The following is a 25,953-nucleotide window of genomic DNA, read 5'->3' as shown; positions in this document are numbered from 1 at the left end:
AGTCCGCTACCACCTTTGCTCTTCATGGCACGGACTCATTTCACATTTGAAATGACTCCTCTTGGAATGGATGCAGATTGCGCACTGGATATCGTTTTCTCACTGGCAACTATATCCCTAAGGATCTCCATCACGCTCCTAACATTGTAGCTCCCAACCATCAGTAACCTAACCATCTATGAATGCCTAGCCCTTGACGACCGAGGGGCTTCCTCTGAAGCACTGAAGCAGGAAAACGACTGCAGCTGGCTCAGGATCTTTGTCAGCCACAGAAAGCGCCCAAAAGTCCGGGGAGGCCTTTCGATCCGTTCCCCGCAAAGACACTTTTTGTTGTCTGTCACACCTTGAAACGAACTACCACTCGAACACAGGGGATGAGTCAACTTCAGTGAGGCCAGTAACCGTACCAACCACAGCAGTGGACCGATCCAAAGACTCGTGAGACATGCTGGACGTATTGGAACCCCACGTCCGGCCTCAGATAGACACCGTGTTCTTTGACTTTCGAAATGTCTTTATGCAGTTCAGCATGTCGGCCTAATGAAATAATACCAGCGCATGGAATATCACGTCAAATGTGTGACTGTATTGAAGAGTTTCTAGCAAACTGAACATATCATGTCATTCTGAACGGAAAGAAGTCTTCAGACTTAAAAGTAGCTTCCAACGTGCATCAGGGGAGTGGTGTAGGACCACTAATTTTCATGATATGTGTAAATGACCTCGTAGATAAGATCGTAAATTCCATGAGACTTTTCGCGAGTAATTCTGTTGTGTACGGAGAAGTAGCAACGCTAGAAAAATAGCCGCGAACTGCAGGAAGACCTGAAGAGGATAGAATTTATCTCATTACGTGCCCGAAATGCCCAAAATCTACTGCAACAGTGGTTTTCAGAGGCTGGGTGCGTTGACAAACTGAAGAGATTATTCGACGTCATTGCACATATTGCAGCAGTGCATGTTTTAAATCCTCTTAGGTCATCGATACTCGTGCACTGATTTTGTTCTTTAATTTACCACAAGGAAACAGGTGCCGTCGCATCAAATCAAGCGAACATGCAGGTGAACTGGTAACGCCTTTCCACCCTATCTATCATCTTGAAAGAGCTGCGAGATTCCATTCCTAGCCTCAAGCGAGTGGTGAGGAAGGCACCACTGTGCTGGTACCGCATACATCTGCATATTTCAAGTGATACTTCGTCTAAAAGACCTTTGGTTACAAACCCGTTAAGGTTTGTTCAACAAAGTAAGGACCAGATTGTGATTTTCACTCTGCAGCGGAGTGTGCGCTGATATGAAACTTCCAGGCTGATTAAAACTGTGTGCCGGACCGAGACTCGAACTCGGAAGTTTGGAAGGTAGGAGACGAGGTACTGACTGTGAGGACGGGTCGTGAGTGGTGCTTTGGTAGATCAGTTAGAGCACTTGCCCGCGAAAGGCAAAGGCCCCGAGTTCGAGTCTAGGTCTGGCACACAGATTAAATCTGCCAGGAAGTTTCAAAGTAAGGACGAGTCACGTAGTCTCTAACAATTACGCATCAAACTTCCACAGTTCAGTGTCTCTGATGTCCATCATGCCTTAGCCAGTACAGATTCTCAGCTACCGAACAATACAAATTTCTTGCGTGTAGCTTCCCATGGTATGCAAAGGTAGTGTCATCGGCAAAGACAGTTCTTTGAAGAACCAGGACCATGCGACATAATTCATGCGACTTTTGCAGTCCTGCTGGTTAATCTGCTAGCGAATAAACGCGTGATACAGTTGTTAGCAGCTCGCGCGCAAAATGCGGACAACGAGTGGGTGACTTATTCTCTAGAGTTAAGGTGGGGATTGTGAGCAACTGCCACCAGAACGTCTATTTTGTTCGTTTTTATCTGAATTGTTATTCTTGTCCAATACCATTCGGTCAAGATGCCTTTTGCGTACAACTCAATTGTTCACTTCGAGTTCCTTCTGCTTTCTTCGCAAAGAAATAGCATTTCTAGCTTCTCTTGGTTCGTGAAAGTCATTAATTTTTTTGATGTCCGCCACCGGTAGCTGAGTGATCAGCGCGACAGAATGTCAATCCTACGGGCCCGGGTTCGATTCCAGGCTGAGTCGGAAATTTTCTCCACTCAGGGACTAGATGTTGTATTGCCCTAATCGTCATCATTTCATCCCCATCGCCGTGCAAGTCGCCGAAGTGGCGTCAAATCGAAAAATTTGCCCCAGGCGAATGGTCTACCCCACGGGAGGCCATAGTCACACGACATTTATTTATTTATTTTTTCACATTCACCACGTACAGACACACGTGAACGACACAGACAAACTAAAAGCTATATTTCCTCTGTGTCCCTTTTGTATCGGTATCACTGCAGTACAACACTCTCTTTCCACTTTATTCCACGTGAAGTATTTCGATACTTGGGTACGAAATCACGAAATCCCACGGAAGACAGCTGACGTCATATCCAAAATAGATAAATCCTAAATTTTAAATACACTGACTGACGAAAACAGTGAAGTAAGCAAAAGAATTAGAAGGAAATGAAATGAAACTACACTTGTTGAGAGGGCAAGTGATGTTATTTCAGTGATTTTAAAATCGAGACAAACTAGAAACAACTTGGCAGTATAAGCTCACTTATCAGTACGATGTTGCACTCTCTCTGGTCTAGAGATATGCTCCTCATTTGGGAAATGTGTCGTAAGGTTATTGAATTTTCTTGTGAGGGAAGATGGCTCACAAATGTTGGAACTATTCTATGGTATCCTGGATGCTGGCACTAGAACAGATGTCCGAGTCAGTCCCACAAACGTTCTGTCCGGCACATATCTGGAATTCTTGATGGCCAAGGCAATACGTCATTACAGAAATAAGCGCCATATGTGGACCAGCATTACCGCGTTGAAAACTGCCATAAAGATACTCCCGTCCGGCAGCTTAACTGGGTGGTAACGTGCTTGCCTCCCGCGCAACGTCCCGGGTTCGACTCCAGGCCGGGTTGGAGATTTCCTCCGCTCGTGGACTGGGTGTTGTGTTGTCCTCATCATCATTTGATTCTCATCACCGGCACGCAAGTCGCCTAATGTGGTGTCGACTGAAACAAGACTTGCACTCGACGCCCGAACTTCCCCGGATGGGCCTCCCCGCCAACAATGCCATATGCTCATTTCATTTTAAGATACTCTCGTGTGACGGATAACACATGAGGACGGAGGATGAACGCAACGTACCGCTGGGCTGTCAGATATCCCCTTAGCTGCATTCAGGCGTTGATATACACTCCTGGAAACTGAAATAAGAACACCGTGAATTCATTGTCCCAGGAAGGGGAAACTTTATTGACACATTCCTGGGGTCAGATACATCACATGATCACACTGACAGAACCACAGGCACATAGACACAGGCAACAGAGCATGCACAATGTCGGCACTAGTACAGTGTATATCCACCTTTCGCAGCAATGCAGGCCGCTATTCTCCCATGGAGACGATCGTAGAGATGCTGGATGTAGTCCTGTGGAACGGCTTGCCATGCCATTTCCACCTGGCGCCTCAGTTGGACCAGCGTTCGTGCTGGACGTGCAGACCGCGTGAGACGACGCTTCATCCAGTCCCAAACATGCTCAATGGGGGACAGATCCAGAGATCTTGCTGGCCATGGTAGTTGACGTACACCTTCTAGAGCACATTGGGTGGCACGGGATACATGCGGACGTGCATTGTCCTGTTGGAACAGCAAATTCCCTTGCCGGTCTAGGAATGGTAGAACGATGGGTTCGATGACGGTTTGGATGTACCGTGCACTATTCAGTGTCCCCTCGACGATCACCAGTGGTGTACGGCCAGTGTAGGAGATCGCTCCCCACACCATGACGCCGGGTGTTGGCCCTGTGTGCCTCGGTCGTATGCAGTCCTGATTGTGGCGCTCACCTGCACGGCGCCAAACACGCATACGACCATCATTGGCACCAAGGCAGAAGCGACTCTCATCGCTGAAGACGACACGTCTCCATTCGTCCCTCCAATCACGCCTGTCGCGACACCACTGGAGGCGGGCTGCACGATGTTGGGGCGTGAGCGGAAGACGGCCTAACGGTGTGCGGGACCGTAGCCCAGCTTCATGGAGACGGTTGCGAATGGTCCTCGCCGATACCCCAGGAGCAACAGTGTCCCTAATTTGCTGGGAAGCGGCGGTGCGGGCCCCTACGGCACTGCGTAGGATCCTACGGTCTTGGCGTGCATCCGTGCGTCGCTGCGGTCCGGTCCCAGGTCGACGGGCACGTGCACCTTCCGCCGACCACTGGCGACAACATCGATGTACTGTGGAGACCTCACGGCCCACGTGTTGAGCAATTCGGCGGTACGTCCACCCGGCCTCCCGCATGCCCACTATACGCCCTCGCTCAAAGTCCGTCAACTGCACATACGGTTCACGTCCACGCTGTCGCGGCATGCTACCAGTGTTAAAGCCTGCGATGGAGCTCCGTATGCCACGGCAAACTGGCTGACACTGACGGCGGCGGTGCACAAATGCTGCGCAGCTAGCGCCATTCGACGGCCAACACCGCGGTTCCTGGTGTGTCCGCTGTGCCGTGCGTGTGATCATTGCTTGTACAGCCCTCTCGCAGTGTCCGGAGCAAGTATGGTGGGTCTGACACACCGGTGTCAATGTGTTCTTTTTTCCATTTCCAGGAGTGTATTTATTCACAACCGATACAAAGGAGTTACATGTTTGCACCTGTTACTGTCCTTCAAAGTAGTCACCAGCGTTGTGTAGAACCCGTTGCCAGGGATGTGGAAGGCGTACTATACCGTTAGCAGAGCCTGTTCTGTTCATGGTGCGAATAGAGCGGTCTACTGCCTGTCGAATCTCTGGAACAGTCCTGAAGCGAATGCCACGAAGTGGTTCCTTCATCTTCAGAATCAAATCAAAGTCACAAGGACTTAAGTCCGGGGAGTATGGTGGACGGTACAGTACTTCCCAGTCCCATCGACCGAACAGAGCAGCCACAGCTTGCGCTGTATGCGCCCAAGCATTGTCGTGCAAGGGATTGGTGCGTTGCGCAGAAAGTGTCGCCGCGTCTTTCGCAAAGCTGGTCGCAGGTGATGCTCCAAAAACGAACAGTAATCCGACTTAAGCCCTTGTGACTGATTTTATTCCGAAGATGAAGGAACCTCTTCGTGGCATTCGCTTCAGAACTGTTCCACAGATTCGACAGGCAGTAGACCGCACCATCAACAGAACAGGCTCTGCTAACGGTATACTACGCCTTCCACATCGCTGGCAACGTGTTCTACACAACGCTAGTGACTACTTTGAAGGATAGTAACAGGTGCAACCATGTAACTCTTTTGTATCGGTTATGAATAAACAGTTGCCACCATTTAAGTTCGAACCCTCGCAACATCTAGTGGTTAAATAGGAAAGGAGATCCATTACTGTTCGATTACGCTATTGAAAAAAAAAAATCATTGAAACTGGTAACAATCGTAAAATACCCAGGAGTAATCATCTAGAGTGAGCTGAATTGGAATAACTGCATAAAACTAATTGTAGAAGAGGCAGATAACAGGTTGAGTTCATTGAAAGAATCTTGAGGAAATGTTATTCATCCACGAAAGAAGGACCTACAGAACACTTTTTCGACCGATTATTGGGTATTGTTCATCACTATGAGACCCTTACCAAGTAGGATTAATACAAGAGATATGGATGATCCAACGAAGAGCGGTACTTTTCGTCAGAGGTTCGTTTAGTAATCGCAAAGGCGCTACGGGGACACTCAACGAACTACAGTGGGTGTCGCTATAAGAGAAGCGTTGCGTAGTACGGAGAAGGTCAGCGTTGAAATTCCTCGGGGCGACGTTCGAAGAAGAGGCGGGCAACATATTACGTCCTCCCACGTACGCCTCGCTAAATAACGACGAAGAGAAAAAATCAGGGAAATTAGACTCTATATATATGAAGATAGCAACTGTTCTCGACAGAACAGATACCGTTAATGACCGTGCAGCTTTTCTAGAATAAATGATTATTAAAGTTTTTTGATAATCTCATTTTGTTCGTTTTCTTTCGTTGCATCTGCTCGGGGCGGATATCGCAAGACATCTGTTTCAGTTCGTCGTTGATCCATTAAGTTCGTTTTTTTTATTACAGATGGCAGCTACCCCTCTGACCGAACACTCTGAGCTACCGTGCCGGCTTCCATCTGAGCCACGGAGGACACAGATGTATAGCGCGAGTGCACCCACATTCCCAACTGTGCACAATCTACATCCGTAATGTACATAATAGATATTTGCCCATCCACTCATTACTCGCGCACACTAAGGTGACGGTTCCAGAGAAGCTGCACGGTCAATCAGTTGTATCTGTTCTTTCGAGAACAGTTACTATCTTCATATATATAGTTAAAGGGTACCCAGCCATTGACCTTCGTCTGTGCGAATGCACACAGGTTGCCCGAAGTCTTACGGGAATCGTCACCTTAGTGTGCGCGAGTAATGAGTGAATGGGCATATATTAGATACACTCCTGGAAATGGAAAAAAGAACACATTGACACCGGTGTGTCAGACCCACCATACTTGCTCCGGATACTGCGAGAGGGATGTACAAGCAATGATCACACGCACGGCACAGCGGACACACCAGGACCAGCGGTGTTGGCCGTCGAATGGCGCTAGCTGCGCAGCATTTGTGCACCGCCGCCGTCAGTGTCAGCCAGTTTGCCGTGGCATACGGAGCTCCATCGCAGTCTTTAACACTGGTAGCATGCCGCGACAGCGTGGACGTGAACCGTATGTGCAGTTGACGGACTTTGAGCGAGGGCGTATAGTGGGCATGCGGGTGGCCGGGTGGACGTACCGCCGAATTGCTCAACACGTGGGCCGTGAGGTCTCCACAGTACATCGATGTTGTCGCCAGTGGTCGGCGGAAGGTGCACGTGCCCGTCGACCTGGGACCAGACCGCAGCGACGCACGGATGCACGCCGAGACCGTAGGATCCTACGCAGTGCCGTAGGGGACCACACCGCCACTTCCCAGAAAATTAGGGACACTGTTGCTCCTGGGGTATCGGCGAGGACCATTCGCAACCGTCTCCGTGAAGCTGGGCTACGGTCCCGCACACCGTTAGGCCGTCTTCCGCTCACGCCCCAACATCGTGCAGCCCGCCTCCAGTGGTGTCGCGACAGGCGTGATTGGAGGGACGAATGGAGACGTGTCGTCTTCAGCGATGAGAGTCGCTTCTGCCTTGGTGCCAATGATGGTCGTATGCGTGTTTGGCGCCGTGCAGGTGAGCGCCACAATCAGGACTGCATACGACCGAGGCACACAGGGCCAACACCCGGCATCATGGTGTGGGGAGCGATCTCCTACACTGGCCGTACACCACTGGTGATCGTCGAGGGGACACTGAATAGTGCACGGTACATCCAAACCGTCATCGAACCCATCGTTCTACCATTCCTAGACCGGCAAGGGAATTTGCTGTTCCAACAGGACAATGCACGTCCGCATGTATCCCGTGCCACCCAACGTGCTCTAGAAGGTGTAAGTCAACTACCCTGGCCAGCAAGATCTCCGGATCTGTCCCCCATTGAGCATGTTTGGGACTGGATGAAGCGTCGTCTCACGCGGTCTGCACGTCCAGCACGAACGCTGGTCCAACTGAGGCGCCAGGTGGAAATGGCATGGCAAGCCGTTCCGCAGGACTACATCCAGCATCTCTACGATCGTCTCCATGGGAGAATAGCTGCCTGCATTGCTGCGAAAGGTGGATATACACTGTACTAGTGCCGACATTGTGCATGCTCTGTTGCCTGTGTCTATGTGCCTGTGGTTCTGTTAGTGTGATCATGTGATGTATCTGACCCCAGGAATGTGTCAATAAAGTTTCCCCTTCCTGGGACAATGAATTCACGGTGTTCTTATTTCAATTTCCAGGAGTGTACATTACGTATATAGATTGTGGACAGTTGGGAATGTGGGTCTCACGGGAAGCGTGCAAGGGGCCGCGTGGGGTAGCCGAGTGGTCTAGGGCGCCTTGAGTGTGTTGTCCTTAGCTTAGGTTAGTTTAAGTTAGATTAAGTAGAAAGGTCCTGCGGGAATATTGATCACTATATGACACACTGCGACCTATCCCACTCCGCCAGGGCGTGGACTGGCCAGTCGCCGTAACGGTAGGAATCCGGCACGTCTTGGAACAGGGGGAAGGTGCGCAAATATCTCGGACTTGACAACTGCAATTTTTAAGTAGAAAGTAGATTAGGATACCCTTAAACAGCACCTGGAGCGATTTTCTGTAAAGGCTAGCCCGGTGACAGGGGCACGCCCACTGGGATTAGCTCGGTGGGCAAGGCCAAAAAATTAGATTTATAGATTTACCGGCACTCCTGTAACGCTGCAGGAGGTAGCTTCTTAGAATAGTTAGATGAGAGTGAAGAGATTATAGTTCTTACCCACTGAACAACTAACATCTCACATCCCGTAGCATGTAAGAAGGTTAAAACTAGACTTAGAAAATGCTGCTACATATAATTGAATGTATTGTAGATCTTAAGACCCACTAATGTATGAGGTGGTGGGTTGTTATGTGTGATATTATTGGTTGAATAAAGATTTTTTTTAATAAGTAGTGTGTAAGCCTAGGGACCGATGACCTCCCATAGAACTTACCGTAAATTTCCAAAATTTCTCCTATGAATGGAAAGCAGTGTTGCCTCGGTGAATGACGGTTTAGGACACAGGTTTCCATCCACAGTTTATTTTTGTCTTGTACACTAAGACACAATGGAAATTTTGTGGCGTTCCAGGAGAAATATAAATTGTGGATTGAAGCACGTGCCCGAAACCGTCATCCACCTAGGTAACAGACCATCGCACTTGTAGAAGACAAGACACAACATTACGAGACCTTCCGCCTACGGTCCGTCAGCATACAGAGTGACGTTAACCGCTGAAGGAGTTGCATAGCGGCAGGCGCTAGCCCCTGTAACTTCGACGCCCTGTAGCGTCATTGGCTGACGTTTCCGGACACGGGTTCCCATCCTCAGTTTGTGCCTCTAGCCATCCTCTACAACCCACTACAGTTCGTCTGTATAGTTTCGTACCACCATGAATATGTAGGTGTAGATTTAGACGACAAGGAGGCGCAGTGCTGACTCCCCGTGATGAAGTTTGTGAAGAGCGCAGCCGCTGCTGTGGACATTGGTCATGCCTTGTGGCCATCAATAAATAACGTCAGACTCAAGATCGAACCGGGATAATTAGAGGCCGCTCTTTTGATGTGGCACGTTAAGTCAAACACAACCTTGTTAATAATGTACGCCAAAAGAATGTTTCCCGTTGACAACAGGCGTTGTATCATCAGGACGCGTGCAATAGTAACCGAAACGCCTTGTGGCGTTAACACATTACGCCGCAGTCACACTCCCAGAAGAATCTTTTGATCTCCCACGTTTTCTCGGCGTGACTGTTTTACGGTGTGCTTCCGTGTGTACAGCTGAATTGTCGTTTTCATTTTAAGCACAACATTTCATCGAGCGACCCACTCGTCCTCTTCAGTTGCTGCGTGTTGTGCTGTTACCGCCAACTCGCTGACTGGGGTATCACCAGCCCGTGAACTATGTTTGATCTCGCGCCGTTATTTATAGCTGAGTTCGATTCGCAACACCCACTACCACGTTTGATGCTTTTTTTGTTTTTCAGAGCCCGCTCTCATATTCCGTGAAACACAAGTTCTTCCACCGTTTGCCAGCACTGGTGTATCTGACGACCTGGAGGATCTTAATAAATCGAGTGCTGGACTCCAAGCCTTGTCCAAAATGAAACATCCATCCCTATTTATTAAGTTTTCCGACATCTTTACTTCAAGTGACTGCCTGTTTACGCTGTCCCTGAAACTTGAAATTTGCACCACGGTATTACCTCGTTCGTACCCGCCCCCGGTAGCTGAGTGGTCAGCGTGACAAAATGTCAATCCTAAGGGCCCAGGTTCGGTTCCTGGCTGGGTCGGAGATTTTCTCCGCTCAGGGACTGGATGTTGTGTTGTCATAATCATCATCATTTCATCCCCATCGACGCGCAAGTTGCCTAAGTGGCGTCAAACCGAAAGATTTGCACTCGGCGAACGGTCTACCCGACGGGAGGCCGTAGTCACACGACATGTATAAACCTCGTTCGTAATCATGAAATGAAATGATGAGAGCAGTACCGTTGTGCAAATGCCAAATTTCTGGGACAGCGTAATTAAGGAGTCTTTCAAAAGAAAATTTTCTTATAAACTAATACCGCATACAAATTACGCTATTGGCAGAGATTGACACGGCAGTCAGTTGGTCCCAATTGACTCGTGTAGTCCACAGCGCGGAGCTTTTCTTGCAGTAGTCTGTAATAAAGTACCGTCTAAAAAAGCTGCAGAAGTATCCTTGAGCTACGTGACTGTGGATTACATTAATATAAGAAATGCAGAAACCAGCCTTTTCTTACATGTTTTTACTTATTCCAATATGCGTTCGGGCTTTCACCCATCATCAATTGGCGTAATACATGCTTAAATCTTCAATTAGAACATCATTAAAGACATCGACTGCAATTTGGATGCTGCAATTGCCCACTGCAAAAAAATATTTTATTCAAGTACAACACATCGCGAGCTGCATTTTTACACCTTGTTGCTCATTAGACGCAGACACAACAACAAACAAAATAGGACGTAAGTACATGTAACGACTAATACGAGACAGCTCACCAAATATAGCACTTGACATTGTTATTTTGCAGACGATGGCTAAGTGCCCTAATTGCAGACGATGTTTTTAACGATGTGCTAACTGCAGATTTAAATATGTATGATGCCAGCTGACGACGGGTGAAAGGTCGAAACGCTTGTTGGTATAAATAAAAAATATACATATAAAAGTGGCTGACTGCTGTATTTTTAAAGTAATAGGTCTCGTTGAGTTTTCGACATGGTGCAAAGACTGACAACTTATTTTGAATATTCAGAAATGTGGAACTGTACTTTTCACAAAACGAAAACTACATACTATTCCACGACTACATTGTCAGTGAATGGCAAATGGAATCAGTCAACTCATACAAACATCCCAAATAATATGGCAAGTTGTAAAGACATGAATTAAGATATTTAATATGCGATCAATCACGTAGACACATTCATGGGTAAAGCAGGTGGCAGACTGGATTTCTTTGGTAGGGTGCTGGGTTAGTAACAGCCAGTGTACAAAGGAGACTGCTTATTAAACACAAGTGCAACCCATCCTAGGACCACGGAAATACGCCGCGGAGATGTTGACAAACCTTCATTTGTGGATGCTTGAAGACAGAAGGCATCAGTCGGCGACAGCCTGCGTACAAAGTGTATTAAATGCAGGAATCTAGGAATATACTGCAGGCCACCACGTGCGGCTCTTGTTGGGACCTAGAAGGCAGTATTAGAATAATTAGTGCGCGCACAGAGGCATTTAAGCAATCAATCTACCAGTGCCCTATACGTGAATGGAACAACGGCAAGAAGCCTTAACCCCTTTTGTAACTGATGTGACACATATGTCCCACTAAAGTAATATACACATATGTCCCACTAAAGTAATATAAAGTTTTGGGCATTGGGACGTCTATATCTTGTATATGTCTAATGGTAGTATGTAGCGAGTTGCCTTCGTAACTTGGAGAAAAATACTAAGAACCATGAGGTGGATACGTAGAAGGCTGTGAGCGATCAAATGGGGCAGCGTGTGTTACCACATGGCACAGTGCGTTTGTTTCACGAAAATCAGATCGAATTCCATTTCTACTGGTTTGTAGGTAATTTACATACAGTGAGACGTATATGCCCCAGAAACCTTCGTAGAATGTAAAAAACAGTGGTGTGTGGTATCTCAAATCCATCTTCTAGTGTTATGTTGGAAAGTTGTGTGGTATATTTCATGTTTTTCATTCTCAGGATACTGAACGTGTTTTTATGCTGATTTCTTATGATTTTTCCACTATTGCCATACTGATAAATACATTCTAAAATTAAAAATTTAAATCTGAAAATCCTGGGCTCACATGAAAACACGGATCTAGTTAGGATCGTGGGACACATGTGTTCCACTTCACCGATTTTCAACGTCGGTCAGCTTAAGATTTTTTTTTTTAGCGGAAGTGTATTATTTATCACTAACGAAAACAGTTTTTGACCTTTTATTTTTCAAATACATGCAAAATAAATTTTAAGCGTGATAGAATTAGTAGACGGTACAATGGGAAGTGCCCTCAACCAAGCACTTCAGAGTGGTTTGCAGAGTATGGGTGTGGCTGCAGGAAGAGGGACTGATTGCTTTTCAGTAACGTAACCATAGCGACTGTGATTTATTGCCAGTAGTTGAGAACCCTTGCGCTCACATAGATTAAGATTACGAAAGCACCAAGTGATGATTAGAGTTTCTCAGTATTCTATTAATTTGGTTGTCAGACTGTCGCCAAATGCCATTTCTAATTTGATTTTTTGTGCGCGCGTCGATTACATTGATTTCAAAACTGGGATGGACGGCTTCTTTAACTTCAAGTTAATATTTATTAAAAAAGGAAATACTTAAATGTGTCCAAAGAAAGCCATAGCTAATTGAGGAATGTACGACTGATTGGTGTGTGTATCTTGATGAACTCAAATAAAACTATTCGTCACAATAAAAACACTGGTTTGGTATATTCATATGGACATAACAAGACGCAAATCTCTGCAGTCATTTGTAATCGACATGATCATCTGGTATTGGTTTTAGTTCTTTGTTGCAGTCAGTAGTTTACAGCCCGTAGTTGTCTTCCACGCTCAGATAAATTAACAACGAACTTATGTACCAGAAATTGTAATACTTATATTTATGTCTGTCTTTGATCGCGAGAGTCGTACATAAAAACAATATTCTGGAGCATTTGGATTGTTGTACCTTCATTCTGACGATTCTTCTCTTCAGGGCATTTGTGAACTGTTCACCAGATTCCGTGAATACCCGTCAAACTGAATGTCACACATCGCGTTTCGATGACCGATTTTGACAAAGCATCACATTCTGATGCAGACCGAAGGCAAGTGTCTCGTACTGACGGAAACCCGGTGCCGTGAACTGCCGACAAGGCCGAGACTGAAATATAATCACGCTTCATTTTCCGTAAGAAGTTAACTTCCAAAGACGAGCTTCACGGGCTTCTCCCCCTTTCACGAGATGCATAGACCAGCGCAGCTTCGTCGGGAATACCTTCTATTAATCGAAACTTGGCTCCGTCAGAGAATACCTTTTATTAATCGAAAATCGCCCTGGTGTGCTAAATATACTCTTCCCAGTAGTTTTCATTAACTTTTAACGAAACCCACACAAGAATGTGTACACCTTACTCTCACTAACGCGTATTAAAGACAGAAGAATTTAATATCACAACTATTTAGTATTTGTCAAAAAGAAAAAATTAAAGAAAACATGAAAAGTAAGAGTAACGCTTACTATATCAAATACGGAGGGGAAATTGTTAAAGTGACTCCAGTGAATCCACAGTTTTCACTATTAACTGCTACCGAATTCCGTGTAAGTTAGTCCTGCTATGGTGATCTATCAAATTTCTTACCTCCTGCATGAACTACGTATGTTCCTTTGTGATTTTTAATACGATTTCAGATGTAATTGTCCTCGGATATCTATAGTCGTCTGTCCATCAAGGCTTGTTCAGAAATCTGATTTTCGTGATCCAAGAAGATTCAGCTGCATACAGCAATGTAGGTAAAGCTGCGTTTTTCTCAAGTTTCACATTTGTTTTTGTGTTCATTTAATTTTTGAATTTCTGATGATACTGGTAGATACTTTCTGAATGTGAATCTGACTCGCAACACGTTTGTTGAGAGCAGTATTCCGGTACTCTAATGTTGACAGGTCAGTTGGTTATGATAATAAAAGTATCAGTCGTCAGATCACTGTTAGAATATGGATTATGTGTTAAGTACGCTTACTTAAGTGGAGCCGCAGTACATTACTCACTAAATTACAGGCATTAAGACACTGCACCAAAGTTTGTTTTGGGGAGTAGCAAGCGAAAGCTGTGCTTATAGTCCATTATAGCCCATTATTAAAACTTTGTGTATTGTTTATATAAATATTTCTGAAAAAAGTGGCAATCGAATAGAAACAGTTACCATTAAATTATCACTAATGATACCGGTTGCTGCTCTCTAGCCGACTTCATAGTTATGCAATAATGATGAAGAAAATAAATATCTTCCAGCAAAGCATTATAATACCGTGGAACGCATTGTTCTGTATGGTAAATGGAAACAAAAGCTGTCTTGCTGAAATATTTACTTTCTCAAGCGCGCAGAAAATCGAGAATTGTGTCTGGTTTTAAGAATATGACTGTATGTTGAAAACTTACGATTCACATTTACAGCATGAATGTACACATGCAGTAATACTGTCTTATGTAGTTCTTAACCCTCCAATGCTTGAATAAAACGTATAATCCATTTATTAATTTTACTTTTCCTGCCAAGGTTACGTCTTTCAGGTGAGTTTTATCACATCTGCACACATGGCTGTAAACAATGATATAAAATACTTTCTTTCAATTATGGTTACTTAGCAACCCTCATTCTATGTGAATCAGTGTTAAGAACTTCCATTTATGTCGTAAAACATGTCACGTACTAAGAATGTCCATAAAGAATCTTCAACAAAGAAATATCTTAAATTTTATTTATGGATATGTTGGTTTGGATGCACGATGTGTATGGAACGACAAAACGTGTGATATTTTAAATACCATGAAGACGTTCTTCTAATAAAAGATAATTCATACACGTGCGTTGTCAAATCGACTTTCTACTGGTACAATTACACATTCGTTGCTGCTTCGATACGTACTACTGCCTCTCAAAACAAGAGTCCTCTAAAACCAATTCCAGTGGCAGTATACTACACAGAGCGGCACAATTGTCTGTTTATGAATAAGATTTCATTATTCAATTCCAAGAAACATCTCTCTGTCTCGAGAACGTGAACTTCAACTAACAGAAAATGATTTACCAATATCGGATTGTCGAAATGTGCTTTTACAGCGATCGGAAACACTGACCATTTATCATAATTTATGACTGGATGCTCTTTACTAATGGCACTTCAGAAAAATACAGGAAACACAACTTTTATTAGCAATAATCTTGAATTCACTTAAATAAATTTGTATCTTCCGAAGTATTACCACGAATTATCTCTATTAAACATGACATTAAAATACTGTTTGCTGATTCGAATGCAGTTGACGTCAGTATACCTATAGAAATGCATGCGTAATTCCTAAGGAGTACAGGGTGATCCGTTATCAGGCCTTGAAGATGAGAATTATTCACAGTGGCTGTTATGTCTGGCTGTTAAATTACATCTTCGGTCTCGTTCGTGGTTGTTGGTTGATTGGTTGAGTTGGGAGAACGGATCAAACAGCGAGGTCGTGGGTCCCATCCGATTAGGGGAGGATGCGGAAGGTAGTCGGTGGTGCCCCTTCAAAGGAACCACCCCAGCATTTGCCTGAAGCGATTTAGGAAAATCACTCATCGTAACGGTAATGAGGGTGGAGCAGAAATGCGTACAACGGACAAGTACCCAAGAGGACCGCTACTGAAGGTTGATCGAAAATCATCTACGCCTCTCTTTCTTCACTTAACAAGGTATATTAAAAAAAAATTCATATCTCAAGCGTTACCCCGAAACTAAACGAGAAGAAACCAAAGTTACTACTGGAATCTGTTCCGATCCTCTTATTGAAATTTACTTTTGAGTTCTACATTTTAGTAACATTGAAACAATAAACAGTTGATTTTGTTTTCTGATTTTGTCCAAGGCTGCGTTAATACATTCACTATAAATGTACTACTGTCACTTTTCGCTGAAATCATGTCACTTTACCGATCAGACACAGCCATTCAGAATTCATTTTTATAAGCGAGGTTTGTGACTGTGGGAAAAATCAAAGAATGCTCACTCGTCAGAAGCCCAACTTTTGGAACTTAAATTATGCATTCATATACATAGGTAATATCGGTAATTACACAATGGTGCAGTTCCCTGACCCTCATTTCAAAGCTGAAAATGATGTACCTTATAGTTATCCTTAAAAATTACACTTTTCATAAAAGGGGGATAGCAGTTTTTTCAGTTGTTTCTTCACAGCCTTTCCTACTTTCCTCTGCTTTGTTAATTACTTTGAGCAGAGTACACGATGTCTAACATGTTTACACATTAATAAGCATAACCAATGACTTGATGGCTATGTGTATCTTTCCCATAATGTCAAACTGATTAAGTTATAATAGATCTACTGGTATTATATTAATACTGTTGCCTGTTCGACTTACTTTTATCGAAATTTATCTTTGAACTATAAATTTTAATAATATTCAAACAACAAACATTAATTATAAAATCTCTTTAAAATATTGTTTCTCATTTTAACAGATACTCTAGATGTTTTTCTGGGTTATGGTCAAATACAACGCGACACAACGGGGTAATCTACGAAAATCCATGTTTTAGTGTCTGTCAACTAGGTTCCTGAAACTTAAGAAAAAGCTTACCTACTAATAAGCTTCAAGCCTCGCTAAATTTTCTTGCTGAGTTTTCATTTTCTTTCCGTCCAACATTTCGTAAATAATTTTTAATTTGCAATACTGTGATTTACGTGTTATAAACTTACTTAACATGTGTAACGCACAAACTTCCAAAGATATGCAGTAACACCATCATAAGAAACAGAAATTAAAATAGAAGCGATTGCCCCACAATTTGTAAAATTTTCAGATTGTGTACTAGAATTATCCAGGAGACGCAGCACCTTTTAATGTAGTCTTTGAGAGTTAGTTCCATAAATGAGAAACTATGGATTTGTTACGTCAGTGTTACGTGACTAGCTTGCAAATTCGCGTAAGATTCCGTTATATCGATTAATTTTTGTAGAGAGGTATGTAAGGAATAGTAGCACGATTCACCATCTGGATGAATCCTGAGAATTTGCTGTTACAGAAGGCTTTGACAGTACGAAGGAGAACAATGACTGCACGAGAGCGTAGTTTTTCACGGCTACGTTCTTGAGTAAACCTTTCTCGTTTACCTTGCGCCATCACTTTTGTTTGTATCAAATTTACAGTGACCTTCTCTATCATCATCATCATCAAAGGTTATCTGTCATACTAATAGGCGGTATGGTACTTATGGTATTTCGCTTGCAACTAACCAACCTATTCCACGGATATGTTGAGGAACTTCCATATCTCTTGTGAATGCGGTAGCAGGTCCATTGGTCACACCGTATGTACGATTTCAAAACTCCACACAGAACGCCCACCCGCATTAAATGTTGTGATTTTGACAAATCTTCTGCTGCCAAACACAGCCCCACATGTAACTGTATTGGGTGAAATGAGAATCTAATGGCATACATCTTCCTAGTGGGATTCAGTCACCAAATAAGCAGATGGGATCAGAATTTGGAACAATTACTTTAACAGAAACAGCAGCTATACCTTCAGCAATGCATGAAAACTGGCGCTCTATGCCGAAGGGCTACAGAAAAATAATCTGAGTTATCTAACATAATCAACATCGCTACTACTGTTCCTCCATCGGCATAGTCTCTGGCAGCAAATGGAAGTTACGTGACATGCGCCACAGTTACTCGTATTGAAGATCAAATCTTTGTCATCTCATCGTAATCGAAGCACAAGATCTCACTTACTGACTTATCTAGTTTCCTAGCCGTGCCCACCCATAAAAGAGAAACATACTTAAACAACTCCTCTGTTTCTGCTTTCCGCTTCCATAACAGATTACTGTGCACTCTATGTGGAATTCCATACACTGTTGCATTATAGAAGAAGTTGAAGCACCTTATTCTGTCACCCTCAAAACACTTTACCAAAAGTGACGTATATGACGAGTTTCCCCTCTGTCAAAAAGTGAAGCAAATGCTCCCATCTTCTGCCAGCTATGCTTCTTTCCCTTTTGCATTTCGAAGTCACGTCACTTTCTTCTTCCCTTCCTCCATTACTCGTTTTTTTGTTGTTGTGTTTCTCTTTGCCTCTCTCACCCATCCACTCCCTGTCACCCAGCCACTACTGCTAGTACCCATAGCACAAATGTACCTGCATTAACTTATTTCGTATACTTGTCATGAACGAATATAAACTCTGACGATTTTTTCTGCATTATTTATGTCATAGTAATTTCCAGTTGAAGTCTATACTGGATATAACTAATAACACATTCGTCGTCATGAATACAATCTAAAACATTTAGAATGCTAGCTATATGGGAGAGAGCGATGGTCTTAGTATTTCCAAATAAACAAATCAACTAGTGAAATAAAAATAATTTGGAGTACTGCAATCCAAAATGTTACACCACCTATTAGCACAATACTTAACTACTTACCATACCTTCAGAGAAAGTAATCGGAAACTTAAAAATACAAATACTTCATACACCAGAAAATAGAAAAAAAAATTACCCGAAGTTTTAAGAATGTCACCGTTCCTACCACGCTTTTCTGTTAACATCGTACTCTATTAAGCATTACTAGTTAGTTTCAAAGTTTAGTCATTCTCAGGTACTCAACAGATGCAGAAACGTCTTTTTCGTAAATTGTATATAAAAAAAGGCGCTTTCTATGCATAGTTCGTATATAGCATGGTTATCAGTGTACACGACACCGTATAGATATACACAAATATACACGCAGTTACTTGTAGCTTGACCACTTCTGGACAAGTGTCATGGGAAAATTTATTACTATGTAAGCCCAAAGCCAGACAAGAGTAACGCTTTCTTCTCGAGAACAGTTTTGAGAACATTGCTGTACTAGAACTGTAAGGATTATAATCTAAATATAGTAACCAGTCGCAAATGCCGCTGTAGCTCTTTATTCACTCTTAAACGTTACCATTTTCAGAGATTTAAAAATACATCGTCAAATGGCTGTTACACGCTTCCATGCAGGGACATGTTGTGCTCTTTCATACTCTGGTGATGTGGTGAACGCTGCCGAAACACGCATTTGTAGAATATTTTATTGTACCTTTTTTAAAAATTCGTCTGTTGCACATGCAGAAAGTTTTTACTGCACATTTCACTAATAATTAGTTTAATTACCATCATTATGGTTTTGACCACACTACAAACTATGTTTAGCTCTCAAATAACGTGGTCCAGCTTGACATGGGTAATAATTAAGAAAAACTATGTCGAGCGTAATGAATGAGTTCTTTGAAACTTTGGTGGTTGTTTAACTGATCATTAGTGAATTTGATAATTCACACATAGTGCATATGCAGCACAGAGAAATTAAAAAGGAAGTACGTACAACTGGTGTAACGCGTCATTCAAATGCATACACCACATTACCAAACACTTAAAGATCACAAAGTGAAGCCCTAATGTGGAAGCCTGTAAGAACCATCTGATGGTGGTTTAAAAAAAATATGTCCGAAATCAAAATGGTTTGGTGCGAATAAACTTTTTTGCCGCACTTGTTGCAGGTTTGAGTTGTAATCGTTAGAGCTCTAGCCAAATCACGTTCCTTAAAATGTCTCTTTTCGACAAGATAGCATGACTAAGATTATTTTCGAACTTCGCACAGTTCTAGATCATTCCTCGACACCTGTAGACAAGTGGTGAAACTTCAAATAGCTGTGTGTCTAATTTATGGATACCTATTCCAGTGTCGCGTGCACTGAAGACCTTGGAATGCATGAAATGTACGTGGACTGTGCTTTTTCTTTTATACAGTTTACGAGGCTGATGTATCCACATATATTACTCATTTGAGATGGAGCTGTGATGGTAACTAGATAGTTTACAAAGTTCAACATTCTGAGTTCTTCTGGGCTTGTAGTGTGACAGACATTTTGTAAGGACATTATAGGTTTAGTAAGCCAAAACGCTGCTGTATTCAAAGAACTTTTAATACGATGTTATTTTTTTGGTTCTATAAACTTATTTCGGCTCCTTGGCCGTTAACAAAGTCTCTGCGAAAATACTGAATTGTTAGTGTCTATATCTGTTTCTTTTTCAAATTAATAACAATTCTGTATATATATTTTACACTAACGAAAAATGTTAAATATGTCTTAAAGAATATAATTCAGCAACAGATTACACTGCTCAGACATTACCTACAATTTCGTCTGTGCTACTCAAAAATTCAAATGGCTCTGAGCACTATGGGACTCAACTGCTGAGGTCATTAGTCCCCTAGAACTTAGAACTAGTTAAACCTAGCTAACCTAAGGACATCACAACATCCATGCCCGAGGCAGGATTCGAACCTGCGACCGTAGCGTCTGTGCTACTCCTATGAGACCCAGCGGTACACGGTATTACATAGCGACAGCGTTAACGATGTATTACGGAAGTAAGTACAGTGTCAGGCATCCAGGGTGCCTCTGCTAAGAGTAATCAGGCGCTTTCTCCCTAGTGTTTCGGCAGATATTCGCAATTTCATTTTTGCTCTGTGTAGCCGGAATCATCCCAAACAAATAACGCTCGTCACGACTTACTTGCAACTCCCAGTACGGACGGAAAGTTTCGCTTTGTTCCCCGTTACAAACAAAACGAGTGTGAAGCGAAATTTTGCGAGCTCATTCGATAGAGCGGTGCCAAATTAGCCTAGTGCGATGTTCGTGTTATCGATATGTATTAACAGGGAGAGTTAAAACATGAGGAATAAAGAGTACTCCGGTAGCGACTGAGTAGCTCTGCTACTGCATGGCTGTAGCAATCAGTGCGGCGAGGGCGCTGTTGGAATAGCGGTTATTCTTCGTGTTTTACTGTTACATTCAACACATATCGACAGCACAAATTCAGCACAAAACTAATTTGGCACCGCTCTATCGAATGGGCACGTAAAATTTCGCTTTAAAACTCATTTTGATTGTAACGGGAAACAACTCGACGGCGGTTGTCGCATAAACGACGTGATGAGCTGCATTTGTTCGGGATGACTGCAGCTACACACAGCAAAAACGAAATTGCGAATATCTGCCGAAACACCAGAGAAAAAGCGCCTGACGACTCTTAGGAGAGACACACTGTATACAAAATTGTTATTAGTTACAAATAGGCACAGATATATGCATTAATATCTCCATAACTTTGCAGATAGTTTGATAATGACAATGGGGCCGAAAGAAGCTTATAACACCAAAAAATAGCATCGTAATATAAAGTCTCTGAATGCAGCAGTGTTTTTGCTTACTAAACTTCTTTATATGTAAATTTCGATTTTAAAGCAATAACCTGTTAGAAACGATATCTTTCTTCAAACGTATCGAAACTGCGGCGGCTGTTCAGAATGAGTCACTTATATTTGTGTGCAGCGTGTTCGGAAATTCCCGTTACGAACTTCTGGGGTCAGTCCGTAGTATCCTGAATAGGAAAACTTGTCTGCAAACGTACCGTTTCCATTCTACGACGGTTTCCGTTCAGATGCTTAACTTACCCACTTATGCTTCAGGAACTGAATTAGACATGACACAGCACAGTTATTAGGTAACAACTGTGAAGCCGGTCGGAGTGGCCGAGCGGTTCTAGGCGCTTAGTTAGGTTTAAGTAGTTCTAATTTCTAGGGGACTGATGACCTCAGACGTTAAGTCGCATAGTGCTCAGAGCCATTTGAACCATTTGAACAACTGTAAAGGAAGCATAACGAAACATCCATTTATCGTTTATGCACATCTGTTTGTATTAACACTTAAACATAAAGTGTCTACATTATTCCAAAACAAAAAAAAAATAGCATACTGTGCGTACCGAACAGTACTGATGCATGACAACAGCGGCTCGATGTGGCAACCATTAACGTTGTTACAGACATTGTACCTACGAAGCATGTTCGGGTTGAGACAATCCATCTCAACTGGTGTCTTCAGTTTCTAGTGGAGCGGCTAGAACTTGTGCCAGCAGATATTCCTCTGTCTCTACAGCAGTCTCGCAGAAAGGGTTGGTTTGTTTGGCGGAGGAGACCAAACAGCGAGGTTATCGGTCTCATCGGATTAAGGAAGGAGGGGGAAGGAAGTCGGCCGTGCCCTTTCAAAAGGAACCATCCCGGCATTAGCCTGATTTAGGGAAATCACGGAAAACCTAAATCAGGATGGCGGGACGCGGGATCGAACCGTCGTCCTCCCGAATGCGAGTCCAGTGTGCTAACCACTGTCCCACCTCGCTCGGTCGCAGCAAAGCAGACGTGAAGTGACATCAGGTGAAGGTGTGACTTTGTACTTGTCACCCTGTCCATCCTATTGCATACCAGGACAAGCAACTTTTCCCTTTCCCTCAACAGAAGTGGATGAGTTAAATGGCTACATCTACATCTACGTGGATACTATGCAAATCACATTTAAGTGCCTGGCAGAGGGTTCATCGAACTAATTCACAATTCTCTATTATTCCAATCTCGTATAGCGGACGAAAAGAATGAACACCTATATCTTTCCGTACGAGCTCTGATTTCCCTTATTTTATCGTGGTGATCGATCCGCCCTATGTAGGTCGGTTCAACAAAATATTTTCGCATTCGGAGGAGAAAGTTGGTGATTGGAATTTCGTGAGAAGATTCCGTCGCAACGAAAAACGCGCCTTTCTCTTAATGATTTCCAGCCCAAATCCTGCATCATTTCTGTTACACTCTGTCCCATATTTCGCGATAATACAAAACGTGCTGCCTTTCTTCGAACTTTTTCGATGTACTCTGTCAGTCCTATCTGGTAAGGATCCCACATATCGCAACAGTATTCTAAAAGAGGACGGACAAGCGTAGTGTAGGCAGTCTCCTTAGTAGGCCTGTTACATTTCCTAAGTGTACTGCCAATAAAACGCAGCCTTTGGTTAGCCTTCCACAGAACATTTTCTGTGTGTTCTTTCCAATTTAAGTGGTTCGTAATTGTAATACGGAGGTATTTAGTTGAATTTAGGGCTTTTAGATTAGACTGATTTATCGTGTAACCGAAGTTTAACGAACTTCTTTTAGCACTCATGTGGATGACGTCACACTTTTCGTTATTTAGGGTCAACTGCCACTTTTCGCACCTTTCAGATATCTTTTCTAAATAGTTTTGAAGTTTGTTTCGATCTTCTGATGACTTTATTAGTCGATAAACGACAGCGTCACTGCAAACAACCGAAGACGGCTGCTCAGATTGGCTCCAGAATCGTTTATATACCGGGTGATCAAAATGTCAGTATAAATTTGAAAACTGAATAAACCACGGAATAATGTAGATAGAGAGGTACAAATTGACACACATGCTTGGAATGACATGGGGTTTTATTAGAAGCAAAAAAAATACAAACGTTCAAAAAATGTCCGACAGATGGCGCTGCATCTGATCAGAATAGCAATTATTAGCATAAAAGCAAAGATGATGTTCTTTACAGGAAATGCTCAATATGTCCACCATCATTACTCAACAATAGCTGTAGTCGAGGAATAATGTTGTGAACAGCACTGTAAAGCATTTCCGGAGCTATGGTGAGGCATTGGCGTCGGATGTTGTCTTCCAGCATCCCTAGAGACGTCGGACGATCACGATACACTTGTGACTTCAGGTAACCCCAAACCCAATAATCCCACGGACTGAGGTCTGGGGACCTGGAAGGCTTAGCATGTCGAAAGTGGCGGCTGAGCACACGATCGTCACCAAACGACGCGCGCAAGAGATCTTTCACGCGTCTAGCAACATGAGGAGATTTTTTTTTTGGTCTAATAAAAACCCCTGTGACTCCAAGCATGTGTGTCAATTTTTACCTCTCTATCTACATTATTCCGTGGTTTATTAAGTTTTCAAATTTATACTGACTTTTTGATCACCCGGTAGATAAGGAACAGCAAAGGGCCTGTAACACTACCTTGGGGAACGCTCAGGCGTTCTGTTTTACTCGATGTCTGAAGTGAAACCGTCGTAGAACGGAAAAGGTTGATTTACGGACAAGGCTTCCTATTGAAAATATTACGCACTCACTGTCCTCTACATGTTAGTAGCGGGAATTTCCGGACGTCCTGTACGACATACATACGTAGGAAGTGAGCTCGGTGACTGCACGCCTGGGGTGACCTGATGATGGTACTTGGTACCGAAACCGGTAGTTATTTGACAAGATAAAGATTCAAGAAAATAATTTTTCAGAAATTAATGTAGGCAAAAATATGCGCCGTTTACCATTGCAGTGAATAAGCGCCAAAGACAGAGAGAGAGTGGCGAAATACTCACCGGGTACTCGTCGTATCGGACAGCGGACTGGTAGTCCTGGTAGTCGGGCGGCTGGGGGATGGGCGGCCGGATGGCCCTGGACTCGATGCTGATGGCGTCGACGGCGGGCGGCGCGGGCGCGGGGGCTGCGCCGGCCACGGACAGCAGCGCCGGCAGGGTCAGCAGCAGCAGCAGAGGCAGCGGCGCGGCAGACTCTGACTGCGCGGGGGCGGAGGACCTGTGGCGGGCCATGCTGTGCTGTGCTGTGCTGTGCTGTGGACTGGAGGTCGCGCGCCGTGTAGCTGCGCGGCCGCCGCAGCAGCCCTTATAAACAGGCGGCGGCGCCGCGGCGCTGCCCCCGCCGGCGCTCGGCGACGCCTGCGCCGCGCGCCGACGCCGCCTCCGCAGCGCCACCGCCGCGGACCCGTCCACAACCGGACACCACTCCGTGGCCGGCGGGGGCAGCCAGGGCCCGTCAGATGAGCCCACTGTTCGCATTCAGTTGCCTGCGTAGTGTCGGAGGATACACAGGGTGAAAAGTACGAGGCCTATTCAGAAAGTAAGCTCCGATTGATTGCCAAATTGAAACCACAGTGAACATCAGAAATGTTTTACTTGTAACAATTAGCTACACCTTTCAGCTACTTCTCTACGTAGTCGCCGTTCTGACTTAGACTTTTGTCATAGCGTTGTACCAACTTTTCAATAGCCTCATCATAGAAGGCAGCCGCCAGTGCTTTCCGCCAATTCTCCACGCTGGCCTACACCTCGTTGTCTGTGTCATAATGTTGTCTTCAAAGACAGCGGTTCATGTGACGAGAGATGAAACTCAGGGGGAGACAATTGCGGACTGTATTGTGGGTAATCTCACATTTCCATTTGAAAACGATGCAGGAGCATCTTCATTGCCCCTGCAGAATGCGGCTGAGAATTGTCTTGAAGAAGAAACAGCACGACAGTTATGTAATGTTAGCTGCATAGCTTCAGGCGAAATTTCTCACCAGGCCCTCGTACTTGGCGGCAGACACTATTTTCTAGACTTCTTTACGCACTCACTGCGAGCTCAGAAATGAGAAGAGCGACGTGATGCTTACTGGGGTTATACTAGAGACACTACCCAACACATCTGTGCAAAGCTTTATCGGATTTTCATAGTCGTTTCCATTTCGCGACCGATCGGAGCTTACTTTCTGAACGCCCCTCGTATTTAAACCGACAAACTCTGAGAGGTTGTAGGGGACACCAAAAAAAAAAAAATATTATTCCCTAATGTCATTTTTTCCTATGGCGAGTATTTAAACCGGTAGAGGAACTGTACTCTGGTTGGATGATCAACTGGTTCCAGGTTGTGGAGACACTGTAAGTGAAATGGGCGTAACAATGGCCCTCGAAGGACTGTTCTTACATTCGTCTGATTCGTCCCCATGTTACGTGCAATTACACGAGTGCTGATTGAAGGATCCCGCTCGGCATGCTGCAAGACAGCTTCCTCAAATTGCAGCGCTCTTACCGTGAACCGTGTCCCTGTTCAGGTAATCTGCTAAATGACCCGGTCTCAGCCGGCCGCGGTGGTCTCGCGGTTCTAGGCGCGCAGTCCGGAACCGTGCGACTGCTACGGTCGCAGGTTCGAATCCTGCCTCGGGCATGGATGTGTGTGATGTCCTTAGGTTAGTTAG

General features: G+C 44.0%; 1 protein-coding gene across 1 annotated transcript in view; it reads right to left on the bottom strand.

The window, feature by feature from the left end:
• Positions 1-24,557, bottom strand: part of LOC126252872 (uncharacterized) — a 301,417-nt gene extending 276,860 nt beyond the window's left edge. Inside the window, exon 1 of the mRNA XM_049953828.1 lies at positions 24,299-24,557. Coding sequence (XP_049809785.1) covers positions 24,299-24,529 — 231 coding nt within the window. The 5' untranslated portion in view covers positions 24,530-24,557. The remainder of the gene's footprint in view (positions 1-24,298) is intronic.
• Positions 24,558-25,953: the final 1,396 nt, after the last annotated feature.

This window comes from Schistocerca nitens, chromosome 4 (assembly GCF_023898315.1).
Source record: "Schistocerca nitens isolate TAMUIC-IGC-003100 chromosome 4, iqSchNite1.1, whole genome shotgun sequence".
In the NCBI taxonomy this organism is placed as follows: Eukaryota; Metazoa; Arthropoda; class Insecta; order Orthoptera; family Acrididae; genus Schistocerca; species Schistocerca nitens.
This window is presented reverse-complemented; position numbering and strand designations above follow the sequence as displayed.